The sequence below is a fragment of the Numida meleagris genome, chromosome 3, assembly GCF_002078875.1.
Source record: "Numida meleagris isolate 19003 breed g44 Domestic line chromosome 3, NumMel1.0, whole genome shotgun sequence".
Taxonomy (NCBI): Eukaryota; Metazoa; Chordata; class Aves; order Galliformes; family Numididae; genus Numida; species Numida meleagris.
Window position 1 is genome coordinate 102623383 of NC_034411.1, and position 14016 is coordinate 102637398.

At 47.2% G+C, this 14016-nt stretch overlaps 2 protein-coding genes across 2 annotated transcripts; one reads left to right on the top strand and one right to left on the bottom strand.

Moving 5' to 3' along the window:
• LOC110396513 (ras-like GTP-binding protein rhoA) lies at window positions 1907-4928 on the bottom strand. Its single transcript, XM_021392160.1, has 2 exons — window positions 3953-4928; window positions 1907-3343 (listed from the first exon to the last, which is right to left on the bottom strand). The coding sequence occupies exon 2, from the start codon at window positions 3339-3341 to the stop codon at window positions 2748-2750; it is 594 nt and encodes a 197-aa protein (XP_021247835.1). The 5' UTR covers window positions 3342-3343; window positions 3953-4928; the 3' UTR covers window positions 1907-2747.
• On the top strand, window positions 9164-11556 carry RHOB (ras homolog family member B). The gene has a single exon (XM_021392161.1). The coding sequence runs from the start codon at window positions 9457-9459 to the stop codon at window positions 10045-10047; it is 591 nt and encodes a 196-aa protein (XP_021247836.1). The 5' UTR covers window positions 9164-9456; the 3' UTR covers window positions 10048-11556.

The window sequence follows — 14016 nt, forward strand, 5'->3', positions numbered from 1 at the left end:
CAATCCCATTCCTCTCCCTGCTGCCGCCCCTCTTTTGTTACAGCCCAGGATACCATTGGCCTTCTGGGCTGCCAGAGCACACTGCTGGCTCATGTCCAGCTTCTTGTTCACCAGGACCCCCAAGTCCTTCTCCACAGCTCTGCTCTCAGGGAGCTCTTCTCCCAGGCTGTACTCATACCTGGGATTGCTCTGACCCAAGTGCAACACCTTGCACTTGGCCTTGTTGAACCTCATTATGTTCACACAGGCTCACTTTTCAATCCTGTCCAGGTTCCTCTGGATGGCTTCCCTTCCTTCTCTTTTATCAACTGCACCACTCAGCTTGGTGTCTTCATCAAACTTATTGAAGATACACTAGATCCCACTGCCTAGGTCAGTGATAAAGATGCTGAAGGACACCATTCCAAGACAGACCCCTGAGGGACACCACTTGTGACTCACCTTCACCTGGACAAAGAGCCACTGACCAGCTACTCTTTTCTTGAGCAAAGCACCCTTCTCAAGAACAAACTGCTTGTCTTTTTGGATTGAAAACAAGATTCTGGTCAATATGCTGACCCCTATCCTACTAAACAACAGGCAGTGTAACTTCAGATTCACCAAAGTGGTTTGTGCTTTCCAAGCAGTGGGAGCAGACAGTGCTTAGCACCTTTGCAAAACCATCTTTCTCCAGCTCAGTACCCCACAACAGAAGCACATGAGACACCTGTGTTCTTTAACCTATCTGCAGTCTAATCCTCCTCACCCACACATACATATATAAAATGGAAATAACAATTTAAACCTATCTACATAAATACAGCTCTTTGAAATGCACTAATGTGTGTCATTACCTGAATCTGTAGAGCACTTACGCACGGAACACACAGCCAAGGAGGAAGGGGAAAAACAGTTTTAAATTTGGGTGCAGTATCAAGTTGCACAGAGGGGATTATTACAGACAGAGAGGGGAAGAAATTGAGGTGAAAAATTGTCTCTGGAGGGAAAAGGGAAAGGGTGAAGAAAAAGAGCAAATAAGACCAGGAACTCTATGTAGTAGATGGTTCACACTTACTTTAGGCAACAATTTAAGTTTCTCAGTTTTGAAAATGGAAATAACAGTTTTCACAGACAGATAGATTTGTAATTCAAGTTGAATAGCGCTCAGAGATTCTTTGGAAATGTAAAGTATCATCCTTAAAACATTTGTTACTCAAACTTACTACTAAAAAGTAGCAGCAACCCATTCAATAGTACTTGGCCAACTCTAGTACTTCTATCCATGTTACCATCAAGAGAGAAATGTTGGTGGGAAGAATGGGTAAGAAAAATATTAAGTGTATATTTTACTAGGTTTGTCATCTGGGAAAACTAGTTTGCTAAGGGTACAGCTGCAGGTTGCATAATCAGCTTAACATTCTGTGTTTAGTCTTGTTTTGTTTTCCCCTGGGAAACTTTAGACAAGCTGCTGAGTGATGAAACCACCACCAGGTAAGTCAGCAAAAGAAAGTATTACACTTCCACATTCTCCTAGTTCACAACAGTTATGCTCAATTAGCCCTGACCCTTTATCGGAAGTTTACCTTTGAACTTTTTTTATGTTCATTTACTGTTATAGCATCTGTCTCCAAATCCCGTAGTTACATTATTTTCTATCTCCTAGACTTGCACCTATAATGTCAATCTGTAAATCAGTTCCTTGGGCTGGCAGCAAACAGTGCTTCGGAGAAGGGAAGAGAATGGAGATGCACCCAGAGTCTTTCCACCTTGCTTTGTCTCTCTGCTTCTCTGAGATTCTCTGCTGAGGTTGACAGCATGTCTTAGCCTCTTTCCAGATTGTCAGTGACTTGCAAAGCAGAGTGTGGTTGTCGGCATTCCCTTTACTTCATGTCTTCTGCCTGCAAGTGCTAAGGAAAGGTAGGAAGATCTAAGATACATTCAAACCATGGAGACTTCTAAAGAATTTTAGAAATTGAAGCCAGGTCTCTTTGCTTCTCTCATGTTAAGGTAAGACTTCTGTCAAGAAAGGGATCTTAACTCAGAGCCAGGCTGCTTTATACCAGTTCCTTGGTAAACTGATTTACCTGCACCTGAAGAAGTACATAGCACTGCCTTCCTTGCACCCTATACGATACATTGCATCCCTCATGCATTTATGGAACCAAGCCAGGTCAGGTCTATGAATGAATCCTGCAAAAAGTTAGACCTGTTACACCAGTCAGAAAGCCACTCCTATTAGCACAGCAGACTATTGGATACATGTGTATGCGAGTGTCTGCACAGTGACTCTGTTCCCTAAGGGCATGCTTCAAGGAAGCACATGGAAGGGAGTGCACACTAGCAAACCTTTTCAGCACAGCTGCATGCCACCAAGCCTTGCTACCAGGAAGTCAGGATTAGATTCACTGAATTCCATGCAGTCATGATTGTCTCAGTAGTGCTCTTTCAGTTTCTTGTCCTAGTCTGAGTATATCTCCCTTGACCAAGAAAACTCTGTGAAGAACTGTAGCTTGTCCATTTGCATTTCTGGTGCTCAGCTGGTGCTCAACTCAAACCTAGAATTTTGTTCTTCAGCCTACTTTGGAGAAGGAAACAAATCCAACTTTTCAAGTGGGAGATTCTGCAGACTTTCCATCCACATGAGTGATTATTTTTTTTTCATCTTACAGCATAAAAGCAACCCTTATAGCACCCACACAACAGCATCAAAGACATCTACTTACCCTTCCACATAACAAAAATTAAAAATAAAATAATATTTGTGCCTCTTACAAAATCTGGCAGGACCTATAGTGCTTCTTTTTCCTCTTTTCCTCATTTAATGCACATTGGCTAATTATCTTCAGGGCGGTATCAACACCTTCTTTTGTCTTGGCAGAACACTCCAGGTAAGCATATGCCCCAATCCTGGCTGCTAAAGCTTTTCCTTCTTTAGTGTTAACTGGCTCATAGCCTTGAGTAGCTAATTTCTTCCTGATACCTTCATCATCCCTCAGTTCTATCTTGGTAGCCACCAAAATAATAGGAACTGTGGGGCAGAACAGTTTGATTTCTGGAACCCAAAGGTCAAGGACGTTTTGCTGTGAGTCAGGCCTGTCCACTGAGAAACATATTAAAATAACGTTGGTGTCCTCATAGAATACTGAGCGGAGATTTCGGTAACTGACTTCATCTTTCCCTGACATGTCAAACAGAAATAGTTTCATCTCCTTCCCATCTTCCTCTATGTCGGTGGCATACGTGTCACACAGGGTTGGCTCGTAGAATGTGGGGAGCTGATTGTGACGCAGAGCAAAGAGGAGGCACGTCTTACCAGAGCGGTCATCTCCAACTACAGTAAGCTTTCTCCTAACAGCGGCCATTCCTTCAAAACAAAGATGAAGTACAAAATGGGTTATTCTTCTTTTGTGGAGGGTAGATGAAGAGGAGAAGGAATCCCATTAGTTTGGAATTCTTCCCCTTCTCTCCTTTTTTCTTTCCGTACTTCTTTCTTACCCTTGTTTCCTGATTGTTGCCCTTTTCGTTTCTCTAGTATTAGAATCTTCTGAAATTGAGAGCACTTTGCTTTCGATTTTTATTACACATCCAAAAATGAAGGTGTAAACCAAGTTTGGGTGTTACAAGATTCCTGCAGCGTCCTATATTTCTGTTTTATCATCTTGAGCATTACTTATGGTCAATGTTCAGTCCATAACAGATTTAAGTCAGATTCAGTCCATAACATTTTCTACACTGAATGCCTTAATTTTGTGAGTGAGATGGAGCATAGAACACTGTACTGAACAACTATCCAAACTGTCTATGTTTTTCCTGCCACTGTCTGCTAGTGGGATACTACCAATGGTGACATCTATCCTGCATAAGTCCACGCTGCTTTTGCTCACAGATCAGTTGTCATATGAGAGTTACAAAAGTGTTCTCTCTCTTCATATATTCATGGACATTTTACACAAGATAGAAGTGTTAGACTTACAGGATAGTAATTTCCAGAATCAATCTTCTCTGTCTTGATATTCAGTATGAGTCTGGCTTCTTCAAATATTGCTGCCACATCGGCTTCCTTAGGTCATTGTTTCTCCTCTACAGAGAACTTACCACCACTCTTCAAAGACTGTCATGATGAACACTGTATTTAAAGGGATGGGTTGATGTTTCTTAATATAGCCAACCAATCAACAAAGAGAACCCAATGACATTGCTTTTTAAAGAATCTTACTTTACTGGTAACAAAGTGGAAGTTACACAATTCACGAACACATCATAGCATGTTTGCTTTAGAAATTTCCTCATTCTTGTTGCAAAAGACTCATCCTGAGTGAGCATTTCAGTATTAAGTCTGCCAAACTGCTTTGAAGGGCTGGGGCTGATGGTACTAGAGAGTAAAAGAGAAGGAGATCTGTCAGCCAGACCCTCAGGACCCTCAGATTTTCAGATCTGCTGACGCATGCCACAGAAATGAACTGCAGAATCAAAAAAGGGATGAGGTGGGAAGAGATTTCTGGATATCATCCGGTCCATCATTGTGCTCCACCAGGGTTGAGTTTTGAATATTGACAAGGAAGGAGAGACCACAATCTCTCTGGGCAACCATTTGCAGTGTTTTATCATCCTCAAAGCAGCAAAATGAGATACATCAACGGGAGAGTCTAAAGAGAAAGAACTGTCTAGTGTTATGGATACTATCTTGGACCCCAGAGATGGAAACTGAACTCCCTGATACCTTGTCAGCATTGGACAGTCATTTCTCCTAGACTCTGTCAGTTTCCTTGGTAGACAAAGACTGTGAGGTGCTTGCATCCACTAAAACCAGAACCAGAAATGGATTAATTTGGTTTCTCTGCAGAGAGAACTGTTTGCAAAGGCATTACTGGTGATGCAGATACTTAACTACTGATGTGCAATTATGTAGTCAGCACATTAATACCTTAGAGCAACAGAAAAGTTCTTCAACTGAGGGTTTTGCTTTTTTTTAAATTCGAGAGAACTGAGACCAGAAGGCAATCAGTTTTCTATGATGATCTAATTTTACTCTGCCAGAGTAATAAATATAATCCTGCCAGAGTAATAAATAATTCCTGCATCCCATTCAAGTAGAAGTCTGATAATCTTGTCAGAACTTGACAAAACTGAAGTCATTGGATTCTGGCATCTTCACTTACATCCTAGAAGAGCAATGTCAGTGGGTCCTGCAGATTTCTTTTGGACAATAAAGGCATTTCCTGTTTGGAATGATGTGCTTTCACTTGTGTTTCCCTTTTACCTAAGCAAAAATACACAGGTCTTCACCTTCTCCTTTTGTGCCTTGGCATTCCAGTTTTTATGTAGATCAGCCTGGCCTCCCGGCAGACTGCACTGATCACAAAAGAATCTGAGAGTTTAAACCAGGTTTTCAGCAGGGACATTAGAGAGCAGTGAACCTGCTTTGACTTGAAACAAGTGGCCTAGTTGGTATATATGCCAGAAACTGTAACCAGCGTAGAGAGATGGCCACTTACCATTTCTGCCTGTTCTCCAACACCTTCCCAGAGCTTTTTAATGCTAGACTGTCATCTGCTCATATTTAGCAAGCTCTTACTTCCCTTATTTCACTGAGAAGCTTTGCATGAGGACTGCAGGATGCTTGTTGCTAGCGTTACAGTACAAGTCAGCGTGCAGGACTCGGTATGCCGTTACTGGCACATACGGCTCCCTCAGCATGTTATGCCACAGTAGGCAATGTACTTACTTGCCTACTTATTGACAAAAAAGAGAAAGATCACCTTCCCCACTGAGCTTTCATGCTTTTGGTGCTGATTTATTCTTGAACATAAATTATCTGAGTTAGAGACATGCCATTTAGAAAATCTGTTTAGCAAAAAGAACAGGGAGGAGGCATATAATCTGGAAACAATCTCCAGTAAGGAACTGGAATTGCCTTCTCAACAATAAAAAAAATGCCAATTGGATTAGATCAAGTAAAAATCCAAATGGCTGAGTTTTGATCTCAAAACCACTAGCACAAGGAATGAAAGCAAAGATGTGGTGCCTTCTTCCTCTTACTCATGCTTTCTTCATCAATCATACAGATGTATGTGGTGCGGCAGAACTAATAAATTCTCTGCCTAGATACTGCACACTAAGGGATTACTGGAAGTGAAGTTTCAGTTTGCTTAAAGAAGTATAGCTTAGCATATCATGCACATTTGATCAGGAAATATAAAAATTAGAAGATAGAGTTCAAAAATGTGTGAGATGGTTACACTTCTTGGTGCCTTCCAGACCACAGCCATGCTAGAATACAGAATTGATCCTGTAAAAAAACATCCCTTAGGTGAGAAGAAAGCCACCTAATCCCAGAGCCTATTCTCTTATTTTTCTTTCCAGATTTTCCATCTCTGCTCTCGGTAACCACTTGAAGGAAGAAGCCAAGTACTTGAACAGGTTATCATCCAGAATGTTCAGTTACAGGATTGCTGCAGTTCTGTTGCACTCACAGCACTATAACACTGTTCAGATTCCTATTTCCCCTGATCTAAGCAGGGAAAAGGAAAGGATTCCTATGTACAATTCTAGTCCTGATCTCCACTGTTCTCAGAACTGACTCATTTCATGCTTTTAAGTGTGAGCTGAAGAGGATGCTCCAGAGAAGAGAAGCAAATATAACTGAAAAAAATAGAAATGAAGGCCTCCTCGCTCCCACTTAGCTCAGTGCACGTACTACACAGTGCGTCCTGCAACTTCAGTGCAAAATCAAACTGAGGAAATTGATGATGAGGCTTTCTGATATTTATGGGCCAAATCCATTGCAGTGGAAAGGTGTCATGTAGCAAATTTACACTAAGTATGAAACCCAGGCCATCATTAAGTAACAGGTATTACGCATTTAAGACTCAATTAGGGCCCATTGGCTTAGGTGTGGAAGACTTTACTAGTGAATTAAGTAAGCAGTTATGGTTCAGGCCATCACTGAGTACTGGAACTGTGTCTGCACTGTTCAGTTAGAAGAATCCCTGCTGTAGGTATGACTTGGGTTAGTCAGACCTTTTCAGAACATTTCCTGAGCACAGCTTTGAAGTTGAGATGAGCAGACTGTTCAGATAAGGCCACCCTGTCTTGAAGTCTACAACACTGAAGGGGTATGCATGAGGGCTGCTTAAGTTGGCCTTCTGCACACTGAGGCACACAGATAATTGCTCGCAGCACTCTGGGTGAACAACAGAGCTGTGTGCTTTGATATGAATAAGCTACATATTTCCCTACCTTTCACGGCGCAGCACAGATGAGATGATCAACATAACTGCTCATTCGGGTGGCTCTTTTTTTTCTGTTTAATGAAGCGCTGTGCTGATGAAAAGACAACATCAAATATTCAGCCACGACTCCTCATGCAAACCAAAAGTCAAATCATAGATTCATCGTTTGAGTCGGAAGGGAGCATTAAAGGTCATCCAGTCTAACTTCCCTACGATGAATAGGGAATAAAAATGAATAAAAATAAAACCGAATTCAAAAGCATATTTAAGCAGCACCTCCCACGAGCTGTCAGGCACTCGCAGCTTCTCCTGCGGCTCCCTCGGAGGCAGGCCGGGCTCGGCAGCTCCTGAGCCGTGGGGAAGGCGGGCATCCCCGCCAGCAGGGCGGCCACCAGGGGGCACCGAACTCCGGCGAAAGAACCACCGCCGCTTCCGAATTGCTGCAAGGAACTGGAAAACAGCAAACGTATGAAGATTTACATTCTTCAGCAAATTAACGACGCTTGCCTGTCAGAAGGGTTGTACATGCTTGTGATGTTATTAGAGAAAATAGCTGCACGCCGCTCGTGCTTCATCATGAAAAGGACATGCCAGCATGGGAAAGAAGACTTCAACGCAGGTGACTTCCGTTGGGTTTGGGAAGAACTTGCAATTGTGAGCAGTGATAATAAATGTAAAGGGACAACGGAAATCAGAATTGTAGCCTGTTGACAGTTCAAAGGTATCAGAAAACACTGATGACTGTGGCCACACTTTCACAGTCTGCTTTTTTTCCAAACAGAACACTTCACATGAAAGATGCTGTACGAAGTAAGATCAGGTACGCATCCACCCATCACCAAACCGAGACGTGCTCTTCTAACAGGGAGACATGGGAATTACAAAAAATCTCACAGGAGAGGAATTACATTTCAATGCTTAGCGTTAAGTGAACCCTTACACAGGGCTCCATAACACTCCACTGAAAGTCACAAGCTAAGCAGTGTGATGTGCTCAATGGCGTATTTGGTCTTCAAGCGGGTATTTCAAATACAATTTTCAACAGCAAACACAGTGTTCAAATCTCTCCTTTTTGTTCTTTTGCTGTCTAGCAAAAGGATTTGGGCCCAGCCCTGAGCAGCGAGGCGGAAAGTGCTGGGAGACAACAGCCAGCAAACAGCGATAGCTGCACCGGGTGAGCACCAGGAACTGCGCGGTGCGAGCAGCGAGAACCATCTGCTCGTGCTGGGGCACACACCCTGCGCTCCCAGCGATCTCATACTCTGGGGCTTTTGCGCTCGTTTATTTTCCACGTTCATTTTTTCGTGACTGTGACTTCTGATATCTCCGTGAGTTGCGAGCAAAAGGGCATCTCGGTTCACGCCCACTCGTTCTCCCGCTCCGTAATTCCTCAGCCCCTTTCCGGCCAAAAGCTGGCAGGAGAGACTCTCAAACATGATTATTTGTTTCCATTAAAGAGGGGAAGTGGCTGAGCCCTGCGTTTTTTCAACAGTGACCGAAAGCGAAGGCTTTTTTGCACTAAACCGCCCGAAGCAGCCTCAGCTCTCCGCTTGGGTTTGGGAGGTTACACCCGGGACGCGGCGGTTTTCCTTCCTCTGCTTCCAGCCTCTCAGGAGCAGGGCTGCCTTGAGGAACAACGGGTCGGGGGCTGCCCTGCCGCAGAGCCCCTGTGGGGTCCCAGCGCACAGCGCACAGCGCACAGCCCCCAGCCCGGCTCCTCAGCCCCACAGCCCAGTCCCGTGCCCCACAACCACCGCCCCCATCCCGCCCTCAGCCGCCCCTCAGCGCGGGGCCCCTCAGCCCCGCCGCGCGCCCCCTCCTTCCTCGCGCCCCGCCTCCCGCCCGCAGGGCTCGGCCAATCGTGGCGCTCCCCGCCGGGGATGACCTCACTCCTTGCCTTCCCATTGGCTGGCTATATTAGGAAAGTCGGAGAGCCTTTAAATAGCGGCGCCGCGTTCTGCTTGCGGCAGTGGCGGCGCGGAGAGCTTTGTAGCTGTTTTGTTGTTTGCGGGCCGGCCGGCAGCTGGAGCGGGTCCCTCGCGTAGAGTTGGACTGACCGGCGGCTGAAGCGTGTCCCCGAGGCAGCGGACGGAGACGCGGTGCCAGCTCGGGGAGCCTGCCTGCGCGGGCCCGGCTCGCCACGGTGCCCTGTGAGAAACGAGAAGAAGCGGGAGGCGGCGGCCGCGGGGAGGAGGGCCCTGCCATCGTCCTGCTGCACGGCAAGGCCAGCTTGGCGAGCCTGGCCATGGCCGCCATCCGCAAGAAGCTGGTGGTGGTGGGGGACGGCGCCTGTGGCAAGACCTGCCTCCTCATCGTCTTCAGCAAGGACGAGTTCCCCGAGGTTTACGTGCCCACCGTCTTCGAGAACTACGTGGCCGACATCGAGGTGGACGGCAAGCAGGTGGAGCTGGCCCTGTGGGACACGGCCGGCCAGGAGGACTACGACCGCCTGCGTCCTCTCTCCTACCCAGACACGGACGTGATCCTCATGTGCTTCTCTGTGGACAGCCCGGACTCGCTGGAGAACATCCCGGAGAAGTGGGTGCCCGAAGTCAAGCACTTCTGCCCCAACGTCCCCATCATCCTGGTGGCCAACAAGAAAGACCTGCGCAACGACGAGCACGTGCGCAACGAGCTGGCCCGCATGAAGCAGGAGCCGGTGCGCACTGAGGATGGCCGCGCCATGGCCATCCGCATCCAGGCCTACGACTACCTGGAGTGCTCGGCCAAGACCAAGGAGGGTGTCCGGGAGGTCTTTGAGACCGCCACCCGGGCGGCCTTGCAGAAGCGCTACGGCACTCAGAACGGCTGCATCAATTGCTGCAAGGTCCTATAGGGCGCGGCTGGAGCGCGGCGCTGGGCATGGCGCCTGGGTCACCTGTTGGCAGGCGGAGAGGAGCTGGGGCACGCATGCACACAGCATCTGCCTGTCCCCTCAGCTGGGGGCTGGCAATGAATGGGGGTGGGGACTGAGGGAGGGGGCACGCTCCCTTAGCCGAAAAGGGTTGTGCTGGCTCAGCCGTGGGGACAGAGGGGAGGGGGAGGGATTGCATGCCCTGAGTCTTGGGAATCGGGTGGGGAGAAGCCTTCTCCCGCCGCCGGCCCCTGCAAGTTGATCGATGACTCTCAACAAGAAGCTGCTGAGACTGGATTGAGCAAACGTTGCACCCAGCTCTTCACCTGTGCCCACCACCTGCGGCTCCCGGCTCCCAGGCGGCCTCCTCTCTTTTGCAAGAGGAGAGCGGTGGAGCTGAGATGCTCGAAGGGACTTCTGCCTCCTGCATGCATGTGCCTCCCCCCAGGCGAGCTGGGGAAGGGGCAGTGTCTTTCGGGCTGCTTGCAGCATCCTAGTGTCTCCTGCAGGTCTTCTGGCCTGAACCTGACCTGCTGTCGAAATTGGCCCTGAAGACCTGGACTGGGAGGGGAGGGTCATCCCAAGCAAAGCCTGTATATATCTTACTTTTTCTGTCTTGTGCAAACCGGGGTAGTGCAGGGGTGCTTATTTAAAGTGAGGTGGGGTGGGGGTGCCCAGCTGGGACTTCTGCTGTGCAAAGGAACTTTGCCCGGCATGACCGATGCCTGCTGGTAACACGAGCCTTGAATTGTCTCCAGCTGCAGAAGGCACCGGGCTGGGAAGTAAAGCTGGGCTGCTCTGTTCTCCTTGCTGGATGCTGCCCTCCTGATGGATGGGGCAGGGTGAGCGAGGGGGACAGAGCGATATTGCCATATTATGATCTTGGTGCCTGCTCCTTCATTTAATGTTGTCTTCTGCAAATGCATTGATTTGGATTTATTTAAAAGTTTTGTTTTGAAATGAAATGACTTTGCACAACTTGGATTTTTTTTTTTAAATACTCAATGCACTTGTCATCTGCGTTCAAGGCTGTAGCATTGGGAACATTCTTACTCAGTAACCTCATCTGGGCCTTGTTGTAAATTGTGACTTCAACACGAGTAAATGAAATCACCGCATCTTTTTTGCCTTGGAAAAACAAAAAGATGAAAACACTGTTCCTTATGCATCGAGTGTATCAGACTTTAATACTAAAGGGCAGATTAAAGAATTTAGGTGTATTTAAAACTTATTTTCACTGGGTAGAAGACCCAGGTGAAAATAATACTGCGTTTCTCTGGTTCAGAGAACAAATTTACCCATTTGTTTGTTTCCTTTCTCTCCCTCCCTCAACAGTGGTACTGAGACTGGTTCTTTTTTTTTTTTTTTGCTGTTGTTTTTAAAAATTTGACATGGCGAAAACTGAGATGTATATGATGTTTACATAAAAACTATGGACTGTGTATGCAGTTTTTTATGTAAAGTATTAAAAGATTCTATGCTGACTTGTGAGAAAGCGGTGTTGTGATTTCTGGGGGCTGCCTTCAGCAGGGCTGGAGCAGTTGTGGCAAGGCACCCAACGATGATGAGCTAGACGAGTTTGCCCTGTGCTTGCCTGCGCTTACACTGGTATTTTCTCTGCTGGCTGGCAATACCTGTCGGGCAGCTTTCAGGGCCATGGGGGTTTTGTTTCCCTTTAGGGAAATCCCACCTTCAGCTTTTCGGTCCTGAAATGTCTTTTAGCAAAAGAACAAGAAAAACCCTCAATTTGTAATGCTTAAAGGGCCACTGTTAAAGAGCCCGTCCTTGCCGAGAGCTCCAAAGCCAGGTCTTACACACCCTAATACACATCCTAATGTTGTTCCATGTAGTGCCAACAAGGGATATTAAAATCAGCATGGGGAACCTTTGCCTTAAACCAATTGCAACAGCTGCAAAACTTACAACCTCATTAGACTGCAGCGATAAGTCATCTTCTCAACATCCCCGATGAGAAAACATGAATATTTGTATTTTAAACACTAGGAAATGACTTAGCACTGCATCTCTGTATAATTAGCTCTACCAATATTTTCCACTAAGGTGCTTACAAGGTAATTACATTCATTATTTCAAGCTGGACTTTTGCCCAAGTCAAGGCTACAGTGTCTTGCCTGGAGGGGGGGAAACTAAGAAAGCCCATTTCAGCTGTAACCGAGCGTGACCTTCCTGTGCTGCGTGTGGGGCTGTGAGTAAGAGCACGGGGAGGCAGTCCTGCAGGAGTCCACCCATCGGGGTCACGGCGTGGGATCTGAGCAGGGATCCATTAGCCACACGAGGTGTGGCTCGTCCCACCAGCCCTGACTCAGCCTCGCTGAGGTGACCAGGCCCCAGGGCCGGGCTGGGCTTTGCTCAGAGCACATCGTGCTGACCAGCTCCACCCCACAGCTACGTCTGCCCGGGTGTAATACCGAGGGTCTGCCCACCATCAGGGTGCACTCCCTGTGCGCTCAGAGGCTCTCTCTGCTGTGTCCACAGGCCCACGCAGACGTCCCAGGCTGAGGAAAGGTTGCACCTTCCTTCACCTTGTTCAGTTAGCAAGCATTCTCAGTACGGCGTGCCAAAACGCAACAAGTCATCTTTGGTGGAAGAAAGCAGTCAGTAAAAATCCTGGGTGGTTTTGGCAAAAGGGGTTGTAATGCCCTTCTTATGTGCTGAAATAAAACCCCATGATTTTGCCAGTGTCTTTAGAACTCTCACACTCCCCACTCTGCAGTGGGGTTGGTAAGTGGGAGCAGAATTTGAAGCAATGTCTTCTTACTTGGCATCTTGGTTTTGGAGCAGTAACATAATGCAGCTCTGTGTGTCCTACAGTGCATGGAGTGGGTTGCAAGTCTGGTTTTGCAACTCAGTAAAGAATGGACACAAATTCCCTGTAATAGGAGGAAATAAAACAGTGCTTTGAGGAAGATTTACTACAAGCAGTCACCACCACCCTCGTGGATTTTATTCCTCGAATGTAGAAAATAAATGAAAAAAAAGACCGGTTTCATCTTTCAGATTACGGTGAGCTCATTGAGCAAACGGGAAGGGTCAAAGACAAGGCTCGAGTGGGACTTGCTGACGCTGGGCCAACCACCCCGGATCAGGGTGAAGGAAGTTTGTGAGGATGGTTGCAGCCACAGCATCACGAGCCCAGCTGCCCCTGTGTGTAAAATCCCCGTTCCCATTCTAGGGGACCAAGCGGGTGGGATTTTACCGTAAAAGCTCGACTCGGTTGCTTTCAGGCAACCTCATCAGCATTCAAGGGCTAGAGGGAGGAATTTGGAAACAAAGTGGGTTTCCTGGAGGGCTCATTTGCACGATAATGTCCCTTCCCCCGGGAAGGGGAGGGCGGTGGCAGCCTGGGGACCCCCGGGGGTTCCGGATGAGCCTTTTCTCCTGCTTCCAAGCTTTTGTGTTGTGTTTTTTTTTTAGTTTCTGCATCCAAGGAGTTTGGTCCTATAGTCCTTGCTGTGTGGGGCTCTTCCTGCTGCACAATTTGGGATGGCAGAACCAGGTCCTGCTGCGCAGCCTTCTCTGGGGCAGCCTGACCTGCCCGGTGGCAGCTGCTCTTGTCCTCCCATGGAAAGAAAGTGAGGTTCAGACCAAGACTTCTCATGATGTAAATGAACAGCTAAGATGTGGACACACTCTCTGGGTAAAAACAAACAAACAAGCTAAAAAAATGAAAATCCATCCTTTTGCTTTTGAGATTCTTATAGGAGTAAATGAGCAGTTGGTATTTGCAGCCTCAACAGGTCCTGAAGATCATAGAATCACAGAAGCATAGAATCATTTGAGTTGGAAGGGACCCTTAAAGATCATCTGGTCCAACCCCCATGCAGTGAACAGGGACACCTACAGCTCCATCAGGTGCTCAGAGCCCCGTCCAGCCTGACCTTGACTGTCTGCAGGGATGGGGCATCCACCACCTCTCTGGGCAATCTGTGG